This window comes from Acanthaster planci, linkage group LG04 (genome assembly GCF_054643075.1).
Source record: "Acanthaster planci isolate LZ-2023a linkage group LG04, COTS_SCS, whole genome shotgun sequence".
In the NCBI taxonomy this organism is placed as follows: domain Eukaryota; kingdom Metazoa; phylum Echinodermata; class Asteroidea; order Valvatida; family Acanthasteridae; genus Acanthaster; species Acanthaster planci.
In genome coordinates, this window is record NC_141780.1 from 6,797,209 (window position 1) to 6,818,120 (window position 20,912).

General features: G+C 42.6%; 1 protein-coding gene across 2 annotated transcripts in view; it reads left to right on the forward strand.

Moving 5' to 3' along the window:
• The window catches only part of LOC110989168 (uncharacterized), an 80,349-nt gene that overhangs the window by 29,476 nt on the left and 29,961 nt on the right, over nt 1–20,912 (forward strand). Inside the window, exons 13-35 of one of the 2 annotated variants that reach the window (XM_087135372.1) lie at nt 196–250; nt 604–761; nt 1,496–1,612; nt 2,597–2,709; nt 3,019–3,070; nt 3,475–3,650; nt 4,366–4,450; nt 4,969–5,085; nt 5,721–5,958; nt 7,513–7,667; nt 8,083–8,189; nt 8,908–9,019; nt 9,408–9,539; nt 10,232–10,384; nt 11,162–11,326; nt 13,396–13,504; nt 14,404–14,541; nt 14,943–15,072; nt 15,658–16,801; nt 17,669–17,844; nt 18,063–18,170; nt 19,024–19,304; nt 19,629–19,818. In XM_087135372.1, the coding sequence (XP_086991498.1) occupies nt 196–250; nt 604–761; nt 1,496–1,612; nt 2,597–2,709; nt 3,019–3,070; nt 3,475–3,650; nt 4,366–4,450; nt 4,969–5,085; nt 5,721–5,958; nt 7,513–7,667; nt 8,083–8,189; nt 8,908–9,019; nt 9,408–9,539; nt 10,232–10,384; nt 11,162–11,326; nt 13,396–13,504; nt 14,404–14,541; nt 14,943–15,072; nt 15,658–16,801; nt 17,669–17,844; nt 18,063–18,170; nt 19,024–19,304; nt 19,629–19,818 (4,211 nt within the window). The remainder of the gene's footprint in view (nt 1–195; nt 251–603; nt 762–1,495; nt 1,613–2,596; nt 2,710–3,018; nt 3,071–3,474; nt 3,651–4,365; nt 4,451–4,968; nt 5,086–5,720; nt 5,959–7,512; nt 7,668–8,082; nt 8,190–8,907; nt 9,020–9,407; nt 9,540–10,231; nt 10,385–11,161; nt 11,327–13,395; nt 13,505–14,403; nt 14,542–14,942; nt 15,073–15,657; nt 16,802–17,668; nt 17,845–18,062; nt 18,171–19,023; nt 19,305–19,628; nt 19,819–20,912) is intronic. The other variant, XM_087135373.1, reaches the window with a different exon arrangement.

Consider the following 20,912-nt stretch of genomic DNA (forward strand, 5'->3'; position numbering starts at 1 on the left):
GTTCCAGTTTTTGATAATTCACCACCAATTTTATAGATTTACTGTTACCGGCAGGTATTAGACCACATCACAGACTTCACTGAAATGTCGCACTAACAGAAACAATTCCCATTTGGATTCAAGAGCAAGAAATTCAGGTTGGATCCCAGATCTTTTCATTACTTTAACCCATCGGTAATATTTCTGTCTTTACAGGTGGATAGCTGTGTGGCAAGTGACAACAAAACTGTTGCTGAAGTGGATTGCAACAGTAAGTGTACTTACGAGCATCGTATACCGGTAAAAAAAAAGCATACTGGTCAAAAATAATATTCAGTAATTACCGGTACTTCTGATTTGAGTTGTGAAACTTTGCCAGTTGGTGAAGTGTGGCATTTCAAGATTTTCGTTGCAAGGTTGACTTGCAAGCGTGAAGGAAACAACTTCTCTGCAGTTTGATGAGCATAATCCTGTATTATATATAATATGAAGTTCATATTTCATTGCTGTACACATGTTCCTTCCATAATGTGGTTATTTGCATATAACTCAAGTCAACAGTCCAAAGTCCCTGATTTACATACCTACAACTTTGATTCTGCCCATTCCTACGCTACTCCTTAGATCTCTGCACACACCTCACCCCAAAGGCGGCTACGATGATCACCCGCATAGGGCTGGCAACTGTTCAGCTGAACACGCCGGGTGTGTACCACTACAGGGTGTCAGACACGCCCATCACTGTAGGCTGCTGCTCGGTGATAGTCAACCCAGGCCAGAAGGTTAGGGCTTAAAGAGCATCTCTAAGGAAAACATGTTTTCTCTAATTTTATCTGTTCAAATAAATATGGAAGCATCCAAATTCAACACAGTGTCATTTGTCTTCAGGGCTCAACCAGAACAAGCTAAAATGAGCTTTTTTTCTGTTCATGCCAAGATGCAAATTCTGAATGTAGATTGCGTCATTCAGAGAAAAAGAGAGGAACCCTTGATAATCCCTTGTGCATGCCAAACAATGCATGTAGCCATTGTTTGGCATGCGTAAGGGATTATCTACTACGGACACAGGGCGAGGGTTGCCCTAGTTTTCTCTGTTTTTTCCGAATGACGTAATCTACATTCAGAATTCACATCTTGGCATGAACAGAAAAAAGCCCTTTTTTAGCTTGTTATAGTTGAGCTCTGAAGACAAATGAGACTGCGTTCGATTTGGATGTTTCCATATTTATTTGAACAGATAAAATCAGAGAAAACATGTTTTCCTTAGAGGTACTGTTTAATAACTCTCTCAACTCTTCGGCACTTGGCTTCTGCACCCAACAGAAAATGTTGCTTTGCAAATGCTTGTGTTGGCTGGCAGGGGGCGAGGCCATGGCCCCTATGTTTTTTTGAATTGTGTTCCTTTATTTTACTAGACCTAGATACACCATTGCCTTGATGTGGGACATACACCCCAAAATATCAACACCAAACTGTTCTTATGCATTCATGGTGTAATTTCTTCGTACTCTTGTAGGATCATTGCATCTCAGTCAAGGACACGGGCTTTGAACCCAAAGTGCTGAGGGTGCACCCAGGCGACAGGGTGTGGTGGGCATGGGAGAACACTAAACAGCAGCATAACATCTTCCAGGTGGGTGGCTGGGGCGCGGCCAGTCAGCAGTTGCTCCTGGAAGATCCCTTTAATGTCAACACAATTTTACAGAGAGCCTGTGAAATCACTTTACTGCCAAATGATTTGTTGCCAATGTGCTCTTCTCAGTACAGTTTTAAGCATACATTTATACCAAATGTTTGTAGAATGCTGTTTTATGGAATGTGACATAGAACACACTGCGTAGTGGAGTGCGAGTACACCATGTGGAATTGATCTCTTCTGACTCAATGGTTATCAGAACTACCACTGTTACAGAGTAGTTCAACAACCAGAATTAGAGGCCATTACTGCGGTGGCAGACCGCTTTTGGACAGGTGGTACATGCGTGTTACATGGCTCTTCGACCAACAGGGTGTCGTAATTTGCCAAATGCATGCGCATGTCAAGCAAAAGAATGTGCGTGTGAGTGCTGAGCCACCGCAGTTATGGCATCTATAATCGGCTTAGAGAAGAGAATTATAGAAGAGATTGATTACATATGTTGTGCCCGCAAACCTTCTCTCAACACAGAACACATAATGAATATTAACTCTCACACCTTGAACCAGGTCAGATAGTAGAACTAGTTACCACCCATCCTAACAAAATGTTTTGTCCAATTAAAAGAAAAAGCAGAATTAAAAGTGTATTATTAACAAACGGAATGAAAATTTCACCAAGTAGCAACAGAAGGTCGTTCAAGTCTTTTTCTGTGCTAGGGATTTGGCTAAGTAGAGTGTAGAAAAGTCAGAAAAAAAATTATTGAAAATGTCACTGCTGAATTTCTTTAGTTTGAAAATCCTAAGTCATGCTGTGAAGTAAGATATGGTCCTGACTGTTGGCTATATTTTAACTGTTGTGCTGTTCTAAAACTATTTAAATGTTGAAGCTGTGTGTTAACCAATGGAATTAAGCCCCATGGAGCATAGTTTTGCAGTTTATGATGCAATCTTTTCTCTATGTGTACGTCTTCATCTGTAGGTATCCCGGCATGGCCACCCCACAAAAGAGGGCTTCTGCAGTGGCCAGCCCCAGGACAGCCCAGCTGCTTTTGTCAGGCAGTTCAATGCTGGTGCTGTGGTTTACTATCAGAGGTGAATATCAATTATGAAGAAAAAAGTTTCATACATTGGACACACAGAGACCCATGCTTTTCTTGTATTTATTTGGCTGCTTGAAAGTTGAATTCTATATTCAAATTTTTTTACTACGGTAAACTTTGTAAGCTGTCTTCTCAAGCAAGCTTGAAGTTTTGACGGTCCTAAACACTTCTGAGGTAACAATGCCAGTAGTTGCTGATGGAATTTTGTTTTGCTATAATTTCAATTGCTGATGCTTTTTTCCAGTATCAAGGCTAGAGAAAACATGACCACTGATAAATGGCATGTCTGTTCTGCTTTCAGCGTTGCCTTGCCAAAGTTATATGGTGCTGTAGTGGCTGTCCCACAACCCCAGGTAAGGCCAGTAATGAGAAATAGCGTATGTAAGTGGAATAGTAGGACTCACGGTCGCACCGTCCCCAAAATGAGGCAAGCAGAAATGCTGCTACTGGTGAGATTGTAGCACATTGTGAATGCATTAGGTCTAAATGGTCCATAAATGGTAAAGCTTTCTGTGCACAAAATCTGTGAAATTCTAAACCCAAAGTTTGTAGTTGTACATAAATTTGGCTTGGGGTGGCTGGTCAACTGTGTTAACTGGAATCAAAGCAAAAGTGTTAAGCTGTCTCCGTTATCGGTGTCCATGTGCTCAGCTGGTTTTGGGTAGTATTAGGAATGACAGGTCAAACAGTTCCAAATGGTGCATTGACTAACAGGTTACGACACTCAACATCACCACCTCTGTGTTGGCTTATCTAGATCCACCAAGTCCTGGTCTCCAAGAACCACCTACAGCCGGACCCTGTGCTGGCGCAGACGCACGACTGTGTGGCCTGGGTCTGGCCGGTCCTCCGCAAGCACGGCTTGACGCAGCTCACCAACACACAGCAGGTCTTTGAACTTCAGACCTACACGCAGGACGTTGTTACACCAAGGTCCATAAAATTCATATTTTCAACCATGTGGGTTGTGATCAGTAAATATTGTTGATAACCATGCTTGGTGCATATTCATGATCAAGAGCTGAACTCTCATTGGTCCGTTCATGATCACATGTCAGTTGCTATTGTGCTGTTTACTTGGCACACATGGGAGGATCCATGCACGAATCAAATATGGAAGCTTTGCCTCAGGCAACTAGTTTGTCATCTTCCAATACCATGGGACTTTACAGTTGACTAAATAATAAAACTCTGAAACCATGTTTTTTTGCATACAGCTACATACCGGTACACCTGGTTGAAATGACAAGTACACGCTCAATTGATACATGTTTCATTTGATTTTAGCATGCACCTGTGAAGCTCTGTACAACATTGTATTATGGATTTCATCTGCCCGAGCTGAAGTGCAATTCCAATCAGCGAAAAAAGGTTATAAGTGGGTTCTTGCATGCATTCTGTGTGTACGCAAAGACCATGCATGCCGAAATACATTAGTTACGCGTACTCGGCGTGCTCCGCCTCAAACGCACTTATACATGCGTGCCTCATGGCGCACCTATGCGGTGAGTACCAAAAAATACACCCTCTCTTGTTCCGCTCGGAGCGGATTGAACCACAGGAGAATTTGATCTTTGGTGCATTATTTTTTTTTACCTTGAAAGTCAGTCATCACTTTACCATGTTTGTGAATGGTTCCATCTTCTAGGCGTTGTTGTGCACTGAGGTTCTCCAACCCTGGTGTCTACCATTACTATAGCAAGGCGTTCTCCAATAAAACAGATAAGTTCATGGTGAGTGAGTGTGAAGAAAAATTGAGTGACCACTTTGCAGATTGAACAGGTTGGGAAGTGCTTGAGTTTGAGAAAGGATCATTTTTACTTTTAAAAGTCAATTTTGAGAACTTGCCTTCAGAACACTTCACCTATCACATAACAAGACCATTTTAATGTATATTTTCTGTAATTTCAAGCTTTACCAACTCTCACATGTAATATTAGATAAATATTAAGTTATATTGGTTAAAATAAAATCTGTCCTCCTCCCCAGTGTTAAAGGCAACAGGTTACTGTCACTACCTCTATTAAGTAATCTTTAAGAGGTTAGCATGATCGTTGATTTTGTTTTTTTGCCAAGGACTGCATAGGTGACTCCTTATGTTCTAGTGCATTTATCAACAGTATCATTGAAGTCAATACTCACTGTACAGGCTAGGTGGCTTAGAATTTGGAGATACACATGCATTGGATAATGGTGCGGAGGGTGGTTTACACCAGGTACCGTGCAGACTCTCTGTTTTTCATGACCACAGTATGAGCACAGCAGTAAGACTGTCCTGAGCAGTGTGGTGGTCAGCAACCCCAGCGGTCCAGTCACCGTCCTGGTGTCCAGTAAAGGCTTCAAGCCTGCAGCCATCAGTATAAACAGGGTAAGGAGCTAAGCTAGGAATCATGTCCACATCTCTCCAGAAGTCTTCGCTGTTCACAGTGTTCGATAAGTCGCTGGGTAAAGTCCGTGAATGGGATTGAGGCATAATGAAGTGTGCAGTGAGGATTTCACCTCAAGGAGACTGCGTTATAATTTCGCAGGTGGCAATTGGCAACTGTCTCACCCATTCTGTGTGTAGTGACAAATTGCTCTGACCAAACACAAAAATTTTTGCAAACAGGCCACATCAAAGAAAAAAAAACCTGTAAAAACTAAGTAAAGAATTAAGCAAATAAGGAACATAGGCTTTATAGTGAAAAAACAAGTTCATAAGACAGATGCACAAAGTCTGCTGATGAACATGCAAGAGATATCCAACTTGTCCATCCCTAAACATGTGTACGTAATTAAGCTGCCCCCCTTTCCCACCTCACCACTCTATTGCTCCATATTCCATCTCTAACATGTCTAAGGCCAGCCCGTTCTTGGTGTCAAAGGGATCATAAATGCAAATTTGTGATGTCAGATTGATATTTGCAGCAAACTTTCTGGCCTTCAATGATGTATACAACGGTGACTAAACTAGCATTATTTATTCGTAAAATGTTCAGTACATGTATTTTGCATTTACTATAGGGCCAGGGTGTACAGTGGTCTTGGAAGGGCAGCCATTCTGAAACCCACAACATCGTTCACGTCAATCCCCCCAGCCACGAGCGCCCCTACAGCCCCGTTGCTGGCCCCCTGGCCTTCAGCAGCGGCAACCCCGAGCCCAACAACAGCTTCTTGTTCACCTTCGAGGAGCCGGGGATGTTCTTTGAGACGTCGGAAGGGGCGCCGGGCTGCGTAGGGGTGGTGCACGTTCTCGATGACGGTGAGTTCACTGAGAAGAAATCCCATGCGCTTTGCAGCAGCTTTGTAGAAAGATACCTCTTTGAAGATGTTGTGGTTTGACCTTGGGCACTATCAAAATAGAGTATATGCATACAAATGCACAGTAACAAAAATTGTTGGTACTCAAGAGAATTGGTACTCAAGAGAGATGGAACTGATGTGCTGCTTTACTTAGGGGTCATCTATTTTTGTCATCATTTCCACAAGAGTACAGAGGGTATGCTGGGGGAGGGAATGAATTGGTTGCGTACACTTTTAGAAACATGTTAAAAATGACAATTATCACAGACCGGCCAACTATCACCCCCAACTATTGCATGTGGGGCAGAGAGTGCGCAGGACTCTGATGCATCATTTATACAAGTTCGGGCAATGGCTATTTCTTAACCACGTGACGATTCTGCCTGGGGTCATATATAAAAAGTACATACATAAGTACCAGGCAAAATTCACTAACGTTGAACTCACAGCCACATGTGAAACAGTCTTTGAGCACCCCGCAAAACTCCACTACACCGCGTGTGCTATGAGGTTTGGTACCCAGACACAAGTGTATTTTACAGTTTATTTATGTATGCATTTTCTCTTGTGTGGAAAGGTGCCCTGCTAAGTGTACAGTGAGCATTAATACATGTAAATGTACATAACAATGCAAAGCCTCATTGTAACTGTATACTTTTTACCACTTTTTATAAGCTTTTGTGAAGAGGAAAGCAAATCAAATCAAAGGTACATTTTCTGACCGCTATTCTTGGACACAAAAAATGGACACTTTTATTTTTAGAAAAAATCAGGCATTTTGTCCTTAATTATTACTTGCCCGAACTGAACGAGGAATTTGTCCCAGGATTGGTAACCGCGAATGTCGAGGCCTGTCATGGACATTGTTTTTCCTCCTGCCACTATTCTCTGGTCGTCTACTGCACATTAACAGCCTTACATTGTGAGTTAGAATGGGTCCTCAGTGACCCCTTAATGTTAGTAATATTTTGCCTTTCTGCCATTTATGCTGTAGTTGAATACAAAGAATAGCTTGCGGTGATTTTGCAGTAAAGTGCAGGTTTCTGTTACAATATGCAGTATCTTAAGTCAGTAGTCATGGTCAGAAGTGACATACATGTACATGCACAACAAGGGATCAGGCAATGCTAGGGCCTGTTTGTTTTACACGGATCTAGGTCTCGATCTGTGATCCCAGCACTAGTTCACCCCTTTCATTAGGCAGGATCTCGTGCCAGTGAACTGGTGACGGATTGCTGATCAAAATTTGGATCTGTGTGCGAAGCAGACAGATTCCTAGATAATTTTTAATCTGTGACAAAGCCAGTGCATGCTAAGTGCTAAAGCAGGTATCAAAAATCTGAAGTGGTGATGCCATGACTAAATACTGGCATTGGGATTCAGAAAAGTTAAACTTATTTCAATGCTTCCAGATTTTGTTGGAATGATCTGTGTTGTCAAATTCATAAACTGCACTTGAGTGAAGTGTAAACGGGCCTCACTTTTGTTGCAACCACATGACTGAATTTTCCAGAATCACTGTCTGCGATGCCCATCATCACGTCGAGCTCAAACGGCGGTGTTGTCGAACGCCTCCACAACGTCGAGCTTCAGTCCGCCTCGCAGACAGCTACCATTCTCTACACGCTGGACGGCTCCATCCCTGAGCTTCATGGACAAGCTACCAGGGTATGTGCATGATGCATCAGGCTCCCTCAGAGTAACTGAGTTGTTATTTACGATGAGGATAAATTGTTACTGTTTTTGTTCTAGAATATTGCAGTGGATTTCGGGGTTAGCCAACATGATATCTTTTAGAAAAGCTCATCGCAGATGAAATGAAGACATCACACCACTTTTGTTACGTTGTATTTAAAAAAAACCCTTTTTTTCCATTTTATTTCAGCTGGATGCATGTAAACAGCTGAGAACACAACACAACATTCCTAACTAGTATCACAGAAGATTAATAGAAACTCTAGGCTCTATTCCAAGAAAAAAACTGTTAATTGACACTAAATGTCACTTTTTGAGAATCTGTCGTTCAGTGACAGTTTTCTTGAAATATTCCTTATTTCATTGCACTTGACATTGTCATCTGCAGGTTTACAAATCAGAGAAGGGGATCAGTCTCAGACAGCCAGGTCTTCACATCATCAGAGCCCTTGCAATTGATAACGGTGCTCTACCTAGTAAAGTCTTTACCTCCAAGTAAGAACCTAAGAAAGTTTGACAAAAAGAGTAAACAGTGGATTAATGACAGGCAGTCTGGTCTTCACATCAGCAGGACCAGAAAAAATAATGGTGCACTGCCAAAGTAGAGATTTCATTTCCAAGAACCAAAGATATATATCTTGAATAAACAGGATTTTTGAATATTAACCAAATATTTGGACAGCTTTTTTGCAAGTACATTGTACTCAAACTTGATTGAACTCAAACTGCCTTGAGCAGAAGCCCTCCCTCATTGGTGGAAAAGAGCCATGTTGGTCGGGAGGGGTCATTTTGTTGGTAGTGATGTGACCATAACGCATGCATTTCATAGTCTGCGAACCAGCGAAGTGCAGCTCCTACCAAAGGAGCCTGCATTGCTTGAAAAATTGTGCCCTCTCTTGGTCCAGCTGGGGGGGTCATGAAACACAGACACACAGAGCAACAACTTTATTTCATAGTAGGACAGTTTGGTACACGGAGCTGTGGGATAAAATCACAACCATAGGGAAGAAATTGGCCCACACAACTTTGTGTTGTGAAGTTGAAGGGTAGGAAAATGACAGAAACTGAAAAAGAAACATTTTGCTCCAAGCCAGGTGCATGTAGATTAAAGGAAGTGATGTCCAAATTCACCCTTTGCTGTTCAACATGTGGGATTTACTATGTGCAGTTGGTTGACTGGTTTAACTGACAGTTGCTTTCTCTTGTCACGCAGACGCTTCTGGGTGCTGGAGGGCAATGTCGGCCACAGTTCTGAAGACGATGATGCTGTCTCCATGGCAACGGATGACTTAGAAGCCGAAATGCAAAACAGCGGCCCAGGCCCTGTAAGAATGTCCCTTATTGTTCTTAGCAAACTTTATTTGAATCAGATTGAGTAATTTGAAATGTTTAATAATTCAATTTACAAAGTATTGTTCAACCACCGGACGGTGTGTAATGCAGTCACACTCAAATGGCCCAAACCGTTCAGTAGAATCTCATTGTCACATGTAGTCTTTTGTTACAATGCGTGTGATAATCGTTACCAATGATATCACCAACAGTTATATGTGAATTGTTCATTCTCTACTGATAAATGGATTCAGCACTGATAACAGTAATGTGACAGTGGCCTAGATTGTGGTCCAGATATCCATTGTTAGGGTGCTGTTGGCATTTAACATGTATTAAAACTAGCACCCTGACCCATTTTTCCTTTCATTCACCATTCAGACCAACAAGTGGCAGTGGTGGAACTGTGTGCCGTCCATCAGCGGATGGCTGCACAGCGGCTCCGATAACTCCCTTGAAATCTACTGGGACCTACCCAGCATTCCCTACAGAGGGCAACTCAAGTCATACCAGGTAAATTTTCCTGTACACGTACTTTATGTGGGGAGCAGTGGGAAGACCCATCAGATATCGCCGAATGTGATGTCACACTCAGGTACATGTACATAGAGCCCCCTAAGCTATATTTTGTAGATTTTCATAACCTCAGTTTGTATCTTTTGTTGTTTCTCTTTTAAAACTTCTGAGATTTAATTCTTGAGTTTGTGAAGTTGACAGTGTCACGATTTGAAATTCTAGATGGTCTGTATGATATGTTTTATTGGAAAGCTCATTTTCTTTTGTAGTGAGCTGGATCGGCAATCAATGTATAATCAGATTATCAGATTTGAGCAATTCAGAATATAGACAAGCTTTATTACCAGCATTGCATCATAGGGTGAAGTTGACCTCAATTTGTAGACTTTATTTTGCTTTCTGATCAGATGAAGGAATCATTTTAAGATTTGAATACAATGGAGCTGGCTTCTATTTTTCAGTGAACAGTGATGGTACTTGATAACTTGTCTCAATGTGTATTAAGTATGGCACATATGAAGGGTGATTATTTGTACAATACTTTTGCAAGAAGTCAACCAAGACATTGGATTGTTGTCCATTTGTGTTATTACTGTGATTGATACTCCCAAACAGCAAGCAAATGCTTCCAGTTCTAGGAAAACTCTGAATGAATTCCCAACTAAAGATGGCATTTCTCCTCCACACAGCTGTACGTGAATGGAATCTGCTACCACAATGACCTGCCACCGACCTGCCACAGCATCACAGTGGATGGGCTGACGGGGAACCAGACCTACATCATATCAATCCTCGCACAGCCAAGGGACTCCACACTGCTGCAACAGGAATCAAACAGACTGGTACCCAAGCACTAATTGATAGATCTGTCCTCTTGCTCTCTACACAAATTGAAAAGTTCTTTCATTTGGACAAGGACTTCAACTCTACAATGAAGTCTCAGTTTTAGGAATGACACTTGCACGTGTGTTTTGTGTGTAAAGTTGGCAAAGTTTAGCCTTTGTTTTTTCAAAGAAGTAGTTAAGATCAGAAAAGTTTGATTGAAGTATGGTATGAGGTTAAGAGAAGTACTTAATAGTATTGTGTAGATGTTTTTTTTGTAATTGCAATTTATACTGTAGATCCTGTTTCTTCTGTATCATTGAAATGATTTGATTGTAATTTGGAGGAGGTGAAGAAAGTGGAATATCAGTAAAGGTTTTGATAGGAGTACCCAATTTTTGGCAAGAAATATACAAGTTTTGAAAGTTGTTTAAAAGTTTTCAAAAGTTGAAGAGAGTCTCTTTCAAGAGGGAGGAGACCGCCTTTCCAGTTGTGGGACATCTCTGCAAACACAAGCATTTTGTTTTCAATATTCACAATTTGACGATGGAGCTGAAACATATCCTTGCGTGAATTCGCAGCTCCAGCTCTGACGTTGATGACTTTGCGGCAAGAGGCACATCATGCAATTCCAATGAAACACATTGCACATGTCTATTAAGCTGGAGGCCAGGCAGTGATGTTGAGTTGAACAGTTTTGCTCCAATTTATGTAACTTGTAATGGGACATGAATGCAGTGTATGCTCATGTACATGATGATTGCTGGCACCCAAGTGTTTTTTGCTTGTTTCCATAGAAGGTGACCTGCCCGTCCATCTATGAGCTGGGAGGTCCCATCCTGTCCTGCGAGGTGACGGATCAGGAGGACACCATCAACCTCGTCTGGACCTCGCTGGATTACCTGTACACTGAACCCGCCAAGTATTTGATATACGTTGATGGCAGGGAGACACCTGGTGAGGTGGGTACGGTATAAAGAATTAAAGTGACAGGCATCTTGGCTAGTTTTCCTGGTTAGGACATGGCCATGACCAGTATGGATTTAAGTACCTTTCCTGAGCACCCTTAAGCGCTTACAGATGCTGTTAACCTTAACTCGCCAGAGTGATTTACTAGGAACCATACCCATTCACACAAATTCCAACACCATGTGGTAAACTGTGCACAAAAACTGTTGGACTCTGTTTATTTTGGGTATGCCTGAACCCATGTTAAAGCACAACCAGTTTAGGGGTACAGTACCCAGTGCCACAAATTCACACACTTTACTGGTGTTCAATTCTGTGCGGTTAGGGAAGGTTAGGGTTAATGCACGATGAACTGGTCCCACGTGTGGTATTAGTTTCAGTCGAAAATGTTTTAAAAGCCACATGAAACCACAGCCACTCTTCAATATGCTGCTATAATGCTGACTCGAGGGAATTACTTGTTTGAGATTTGCACATTTCTCATTGCACCATTGTCTTTTCTGTGCTCTGAGGCAGTGCCACAAAGCAGTAGCTGTTACAGCGACTGATTGTGGCATATGGTTTAAGGGTGGGAATTCTGGTTTAATTTCAAAATGGTTTAGAAAACTTTCCCATACGGTTTGAGCATAACGCTTAGCCAACACTTTACAGAGACCTCTGCCGCCTACCTTGGTGTTTTCATGTACATGTATGTGTAATTATATAGTTCAATACACGTGGTCCAACCAATGTCAAAATGTAGATTGATGTTGGGGCATTTAAAACAAGCTGTGTTTATTGTTTTAGAATCCACTTTTGTCTGGAACGTGGATGCCAAAAGGGAAAAATGTTCTGAAAATCAGATTACATTTTACAGACATCGTTTGCAATAAAAATGCTCGCCAGACTGCGTCAGTCATGTCAGATCTCTGAAAGGGGCAGTTCTGCTTAAACGTTTGGGAAACGCTGTAAACGGATTTGGGACTTGTTTCATTTAATCGTGTAAACGTCCCACCCTTAATGCTGTTGCGTCGGGGTACTCAACCTCGTCAACCTCCACAGACGAGTCCAACTTGAAGTCTGTGTCCAAAACCAGTGGGATCGGACAAGGCATTAGGGTATGGATAGAAATGGCAGGAAAGGTTCTGGCAAGTCCTCAGTTTTGACTGTCCTTGAAATTTCTTACAACCTTACTCTTTCTCAATATTATACAGACTCCATAAAGACTAATGAAAGCCATGTTTGATTAATATTTCGTTCTTTATTCAGAACATCTTCAGGAATGAGATAAACCATGCAGTTGTAGCCTTATAACATGAGTCAGAGGGGGAGTAATTGGCCAATCAGAGAGTCTAAACAGTAAACAAAGAATGGCTTTCATTAGTCTTTATGGAGTCTGCATAAGATTGAGTTATCTGAATATTATCAGTGGATCAACAGTAAACAAAGAATGGCTTTCATTAGTCTTTATGGAGTCTGCATAAGATTGAGTTATCTGAATATTATCAGTGGATCAACAGTAAACAAAGAATGGCTTTCATTAGTCTTTATGGAGTCTGCATAAGATTGAGTTATCTGAATATTATCAGTGGATCAACAGTAAACAAAGAATGGCTTTCATTAGTCTTTATGGAGTCTGCATAAGATTGAGTTATCTGAATATTATCAGTGGATCAACAGTAAACAAAGAATGGCTTTCATTAGTCTTTATGGAGTCTGCATAAGATTGAGTTATCTGAATATTATCAGTGGATCAACAGTAAACAAAGAATGGCTTTCATTAGTCTTTATGGAGTCTGCATAAGATTGAGTTATCTGAATATTATCAGTGGATCAACAGTAAACAAAGAATGGCTTTCATTAGTCTTTATGGAGTCTGCATAAGATTGAGTTATCTGAATATTATCAGTGGATCAACAGTAAACAAAGAATGGCTTTCATTAGTCTTTATGGAGTCTGCATAAGATTGAGTTATCTGAATATTATCAGTGGATCACTTACTCTTTCTCTAGCGCAAAGTGTTAAAAGGATTCACGACTGCTCAATACGTCCTGCATGCATGATGGCTTTCTGTTTCCAACAGATCAAGACGATTGGCGACTGCAAGAAGTGCCAGCTGACCCTTCCCCAGAGAGAAGTGCACCAGGCACCCCTCACTTTGTTCATCGTGACGCTGCCCGGAGAGAAACAAAGTCAGTGTTTGGGAAAACTAAAGAGGAACATCTGAAAGACCTGAGAGTTGCTGATCTTTTCTTCAGTAACAAAATAATGTGTCGACAGATCACAGTCACTTCCTCAAAATTTTACGAATAATTCAATCACGAGCACAAGTCATATTGAAGCGATTCGAATGAATTGTGATGAAGGCTTTTCTTGTTTTTTTTTCGTCGTGTGTACCTGTGATTGTCTTGGGATGGTCTTGGAATGGTTGTGTCTATAGACACAAATAGCAATGCTGTCGAGATAATCAACAGTTCCCACAAGTCACAGTTGTAATAATCAGTACACTTCAGTGGCCTCTACGTTGTGCCAGTCTATAAACTGGAAACATTATCCTCTATCCATACAAATACCAAATGTTCTGTTTGGTCAATTTGTGTTTTTTCCAACATAACATACCCTTACTGGCCAGCATATCATGTACACAGAATCACAAATCATGAGATGTATCAGTAGGTCTGGACAGTTCATGGCCCAAACGGATATGAATGCCAGTGAACTTGGCGCTAAACATTTGGAATGTACATAAGGTTTGCAGTTTGCTAGAATTGATGTGTTTCCAGCTTCAGTAATTTGCAGCATAGCTACATGTACTTGCCATGAAGTCAATTCCTTATCCGCATATGCAGCTCCTGAGAGCATTAGATGCTCTTGACTGAGACATCTCAACTGCCAGTCTGAACTATGGCATGAAGTTTTAATCAGAAATTACGAACAGTGGCAGAAATTTCGACTTCAAATCATTTTTTTTTCGAGAGGTGAACAAAAGAGATGCCGAAGGACTGATGGAACTTTACGCAATTCTCCTTAAGCCCTTGGAAAGAGTTTGTGTTCTACCTACATCATCTTTTTTTTCCCCCCCAACCCTCAGACGAATCAGATGGTTTCCTGTCCAATGAGTTGCAGCTCCCACTGCCGCTCTGCCTAGACAATATCCACCTTCCCAACGGTGGCAGCCTGGCTGGGAAGCCCTTCCTCATCATCAAGGAAGGACGAGGGAAGCCACCAGGTAATGTACACCCCCACCCAGCAGTGGTTGTCAGTGCTCTGTACCCGTCACCCAACTTGCATAATAACTGTGCCGATGAAGCATGTTATAAACTTGTGACAGTAATCTTGCAATTAAGCTCATAAGAACGAAGGCTGCTTAAATTAAAAATTCTGTGCTAACCAAGTAAGCACCTAAACCAATACGTTTTGGATTTGCACAAATGCAAGCGACCCTAATTTCATAGCTCAACCTATGAAATACACCAACAGCGCAGACTCAACTGTTCTGCTTAGCAAAGATTCTTTGCTCACAGTAAAGCAGATCCATGAGAGTTGGCCGTGGAGGAAAGTCTGTATGCATTCCGATAATACAAAGATGAGATATCAATGCCCAGCGTTCATTCCTGTTTCTTTGCTCAGACGCAAAGGCTGACCTCTTGCCTTCCATTGAGCGGCGGGAGAGTTTTGACGGGTCAGTGTCTACGTTGACCCGGGGGAACACGCCTCACGAGGATATCAAAGACGCTGCTCCCAACAGATCTATGGAGTGGTAGGGCACAACGACATTTCATCACCATCTGTTTCATTCTCACATCTTAGAAAAGCAAACGTGTTACATGTACCAAATTGCATAATCAGTTTTAACCACTTTCTGCCGGGAAGCCCGGTTTCGGGTTCCTTATGTTTGTATGCATAACCAAGTGCCCAAAATCGTACAAAAGAGCTGGGCTCTGTAACAAAAGACTGTACTTGGAACAAAAGATCGAGCTGCTGGGAATTCGAACAATTATCAGTTGTCAATAGGGAAGGGACTCCGTCATTGTTTTGAAAGATTATACCACTGTTTGTGGCATTCAGTGTGAGCGGATTACCACTGCAGACGAAAGTGCTCCAAGCACTCCAATGATGAGCGATACAATACCGCTGCATGCTAATCTGGCCCGTATTGAAAAGACGCCAGCAGCGCACTGCCAGTTTCGGGAACAAAAGTAACACCACACAATCTTGGCTCTTTTTACAAGGTGGCAGGCCTGTCTGAAATACTCGGGCATCAATAGATGTTGTCTGTCAGATTAGAGTAGCCACCAATTTGACTCGTGGACTAAAAAGTACTGTGACTGATTTGTTTTTGCAGTGAGGAGACATTCAACTGTACTGGGACAGAGGTGCAGACAAACGCCCAGCCAGACACCCAGGCGGACAGCGATCCCCCGCACCAACCAGAGTCAGACAGCGTAAGCAATGCATGCATAGGCCCTAGCATGGAAGTCAATCCCTGTGGGACCCAGCACCCTCCACAGAACAGTGGGACAGATCACGGCAAACCTGACACCTCAGAGAGGGGAGCCTGGGACAAGAATTCAGCAGCTAATGATGCTGCTGGCATAGTAACTACATCCAGGGTTCCAGTTTCCACCGATGAGAATCACACACACACAGATACATATACCAGCAAAGATCAGGATAACTTAGAAACACAATCTTTACCCCAGCAGGCTAAACATCAAGTCCCCATTCCCGAGGCCCCTGAAATTGTTGAAAATTCAGATCAGGTTTCAGACATCCAGTTTCCAACCCATGGTGAAAACGAGCAAGTTAGCGTGAAGAGCAAAGCTAGAATTCAAGATGAAGCGGTACTTGATGATGAAACCGGTGCAGTTTTTGAACCCTCAGTTGAAAACGGGGGGTCAGCACCACTGCCTAACGCTGATACAGTTTCGGACATGGCAGATCATATTGGTAGTGATTCAGAACTCCACTCAGTAGAACCACAGTCCCTCAAAAAGACCCTACCAGCCCAACCCCAAAACGATTACCAAAGTGACAGAGATAATGATGATGATGATGACATGCATGCCACTAGGGCAGCAGAAACTGGTCAGTCCATGTTGCATGCCAATAATGTGTCGTGTTGTGGTCCAAGTCACGATGTGTTACAAGTGCATGAGAATGGTGCCGTTGGCAGCACGACAAGAGACAAAGCTCGAGCCAGACTGCACGATCAGGAAGAAGCACCGGTGTTGCAGGCTAGCGTCTGTGCGCACCAGCCTGCAGCCGAGCAGGCAGCGCCCGAATCGGAGCATCAAGAGCGAGGCAAGAAGCCAGACTTCAAAGATCAGACATGGAGTACCAGTGACAACCTGCATGATGGTAGTGGGTCTGTAGCCTTGCATGGTGACGGCACCAGCGATGTAGACAAAGAACCTTTGCATGATGAATGTGTTGATGCTTGTAGTCTTGGTGAGGGTGACCCAAGCAAGGAACCAGTCAAGGCGCAGGTAACTGCAATGAAATCCATCAACCCAATCATGTTTTGAGTTTGTAGCACTGTATTTTGCTCACTTTGGATTTTTTTTAGTTCCTGCATGTAATTTTCTCCGCTTTCAATACATTGAATGACATTTGTGGACATTATTTGCATGTTGCATTATTGTACCCACATGGTTTCGTTTAACTTTTCTCTCTCAGAAGTTATGTCTTTTTCCATATACCATATTCTTTCTGAACTGATGCATGAAAAGTTAATGCTGCCTCATTGTATTTACATGTATGTGGACTTCACCTCTTCTGTTATTTTGATGTCAATTCAGTATTTAAAACGGACCCACAGATTCGGACAAGTACACGTGTAGGGAATATTTTCTGGCTCTTAATGGTGTCGTCAAGTATCCCATTGTGACCATACCCCTTTCGGCTTTTCCCTTACCCTCCCTTTCCAGAATGGACCGATCCATTTAACCCCATCCCCCTGTCTTTCAACCAATCAACAGCTGTGATAATAAATGGTAATAATTATATGTAGTGCCAAATTACAAGAGAATACAAGGCACTCTCTAATTCAACAGAAAGGAACCTAGAGAGAGATAATCAGCTGTGCTCTGGGGAAGAGATGTTTGCTGATCGCAGAATTAAATGATGGTACACCAAGTTTCTAATGTGATGGGGTAGATTGTTCTACAGGCACGGGTGCAACCTGCTGTGCGGCAATGGAGAGAAATTCCCACACGTGCAGTGGGCAGGGTCAACTGGATTAGTCTATCATTCCTTTTCCACTTGAACAGCATTTCCTGCTAGGCCGTGCTCCTTACGTGTAGTATTAGAATGTGAGACCCACCAACACTATTGATCGCCCGTTCTTTTTGTAGCACGAGAGAGTTTCCCTGCCTAAGCCTGTCGTGAGCGTCCACAGTCAGCCAACTAACACAGACCTGCACGTCCGCTGGCAGACTGCATCCTGTCACCCCACTCCCTACGTTCTGCACCACTACAGTGTGTGCGTCGCTGGGAGACAGTTCGATGGCAGCATCACCAGCCACTCCAGGTAAATGCAAGAGCCATAGCCAGGAGGACGGACTTGCCACACACAGGCCTATTTGTACTTGGCATGAACGCGAATGTAATTTTATGATGTCTGATCGGATATTTACCCCGTGTCAGTACAGAAGTTGAACAAATTTTGACTCGAGCAAAATGATACTTTGTCTACTTGTGATTAGTTAGACTCACATCATTCTCATTTCCTGCTTCCCTTCCCTGCAGGCAAGAAATGTCCACAGACAGTGGGGAGGCCGAGGTACAGCACTGCTGGAATGCAGGCAGGGGACAAGTCTTTGTAGTCACGGGACTGTCGCAAAACACAGCCTACAGGTAAAAACCTACAGCCTAGTCCCACTCTTCTGAGTCCTGACCGACCCTGTGGCACATTGGGTTGGTAATTCCCAGGATGCAGTTCTTAAGATCACTCCAGTTTCTTTGCAAGTGCACGTGTTTTATTGTGTTCAAAATGTGCTACTGGGGCATCAGTGCAGGGTATCTCCTGCTTTTTGTCCAAGGTGTGATGGGGCATAACATCTGCCCTCTCTCCTCCTCCACCGAAAAAGAGGTTGAAAAGCCCATCCTTATGTCTGTCATCATGACCATGCAGACAAGTCAAATTAGGTGTGAAATAGGGAAAGCAAGATACCCTGGAGTGTCTTCAATAACATTTCATTTCCAGTTTATACTGAGCACCTCACAAGGAATGGACATGCCAAGAATGTGTGCGTAGATGTATATTTATATGTATACAATTACATGTTGAAATTTTAATAATGAATTAAATGCATTGGGCTTCAGACAGGATCCAACCCCTCCCTTTCCTTTTAAAAATTCCATTGTCTGGCGAAGTTCAGGTTTGCTTTTATCATCATCCACGTACTCCTTGAAAGAAACAAGAGTTGGAATCAAGTCAGTCACAAGTCAGTTCACAAGTCAATTTGTAAAGTCAGTTCAGAAATCAGATCAGAACGAAAGAGGTGAACAGTGACAATGGAATACCTCTGCCACTTAAATAGCTTGCGAGTTGACTAAGGACTCAATGACGTATACTTGACTTGCAATGTTTGTGTTGACTTGTGATTGACTTGATATCAATCCTGCAAACCCGTGCCATTGTTGATAAGATACAGTTATTCAGGTGTTTGCATTTCATTTTTTTTATTTCGTTGTCTTGATTAACCAGCGTAACTGTAAATGCGACCTACCACCACAAGGACTCTGCCCACCAGAGCCATGTCAAGAGGAGCTCCCACCCGATTGTCTGTACCACGGGCGGTCCGCCCCTGCCCCCACGCCTCTGGGCCAAGGCTGTGGGCCTCCAGGAGGTCACACTGTCCTGGCTTCCTGGCCACTGCCATGAGGACATTGATGTCATGGGTTACCAGCTGACGCGCAACGGGAAAGTCACATCAGAGATCATACCATACGGCAAGACGGAGAAGACAATCAAGAACTTGAAACCTGGTGAGTTGACATTTTCAGATTTATGAAGTAGTTACTTTGTGTCATTCACTTTGACTTTAAAATTTTTTTAAGAAACAAAGGGGTAAGCTATAATCATTACATTTCATTACTGTATTTAAATCCTCCCATTGAATAGTAGTGTGGTTTTTGGTCCCGTTCATGTTCAAAGCATTTGTCAGTTTTAAGCTGCAGGTTTGGCCCATTATTTCGTTTCTTTGTGTTCCCTTGTGAAACTACCTGTACTGACTTGTGCAGTCGACAGTTTTTGACAACCAATTGGGAATCATTCAAAGAATGCTATTCATTTTTTTTTTGTGGCCACAGATTTCAAGCACTGTTTCAGCCTGTCAATGGTGACCACCAACGCTGGCCAGACCAAAGCCTCAAACTTTGTGACAGTGACCTGTCCAGAGGTGCCCGATGCCCCGGCCATCAGGCAAGAACCATCCACTGAAGACAAGTCCGCTGTCATCGTCTGGCATCGGCAAAAGAGCAAACAGCTAACCCATTACCAGCGAGTTTATTCATTGTTGCAATATACGTCGGTGTAAGAGCAAAACCCCATACTTGAAACTAACATCTCCCCGACGTAAGGTGCATCTTGAAATGCATTATTGTTGCCTGAGAAATTAACCACTTGCCGCCAGGTGGAATTTGAAGTTAGATGACATATACTCCGGGGATTTTCAAGATTTTCTTTTTTCAAAATTCTTCAAAAAATCATAACTTCATTTACTGGACGTTTACACCCACATGAAGGACTGTCTAGTGGTTACTCTAATCTGACAAATATTTCAGCCAGGTCTGCAGCCTTGTAAAAAGAGCCCAGATTGTGCTGTGTTATGTAAGTTTCTTTTGTTCCCGAAACCGGCACAGCGCACTGCTGGCGTCTTTTCAATAGGGGCCAGATTAGCATGCAGCGGTATTGTATCGCTCATCGCTGGAGTGCTGGAGCGCCTTTGGTGGTAATCCGCTTGCACTGAATGCCTCAAGTAGTGGTATAATCTTTCAAAACAATGACGAATTTCCTCCGCTATTGACAACTGAAAAAGCAGCTCAGTCTTTTGTGCGGAGTACAGTCTTTTGTTACAAGGCCCAGCTGTTTTGTCCGGTTTCGGGCTCCCGGGCTTCGTGTAGTTAGCCTATGTGCCGGAAACCGGGTCCCCCGGCAGCATGTGGTTAAATGTCCACTGAAACAAGTTTTTTTTACTGTAAAAGGTTGAAAGGAGGACATAGTCAAAGGCAAGGCTTGCCTCGCAGACCCGCACTGACTCTGTCTAACTTTAAATCTGGTTAAGAAATGGAAGTGGAAGGTAGCACTGGTGTAGAGAGGAAGCTTGAGATGAACTTAAGCATTTAGTAACATCTTAAAGTACATGTAGTAAGTCTGCATGTGGTGTCTGCACAATGATAATATCCAGAAATCATATCTAAACTGCTTTTACTACTGCCAGGAGTGTTACCATATTTGGATAGCCCATTACAAATCTCCCGCAATCTGACCAATCACAAGGCTTGTTCTAGCAGCCTGCAACGGATTGTATGGGTGTTTCCATGTTACGAGGTGTTTTTCTTAAATGTTTGCAGCATATGGAACAAAAACACTAA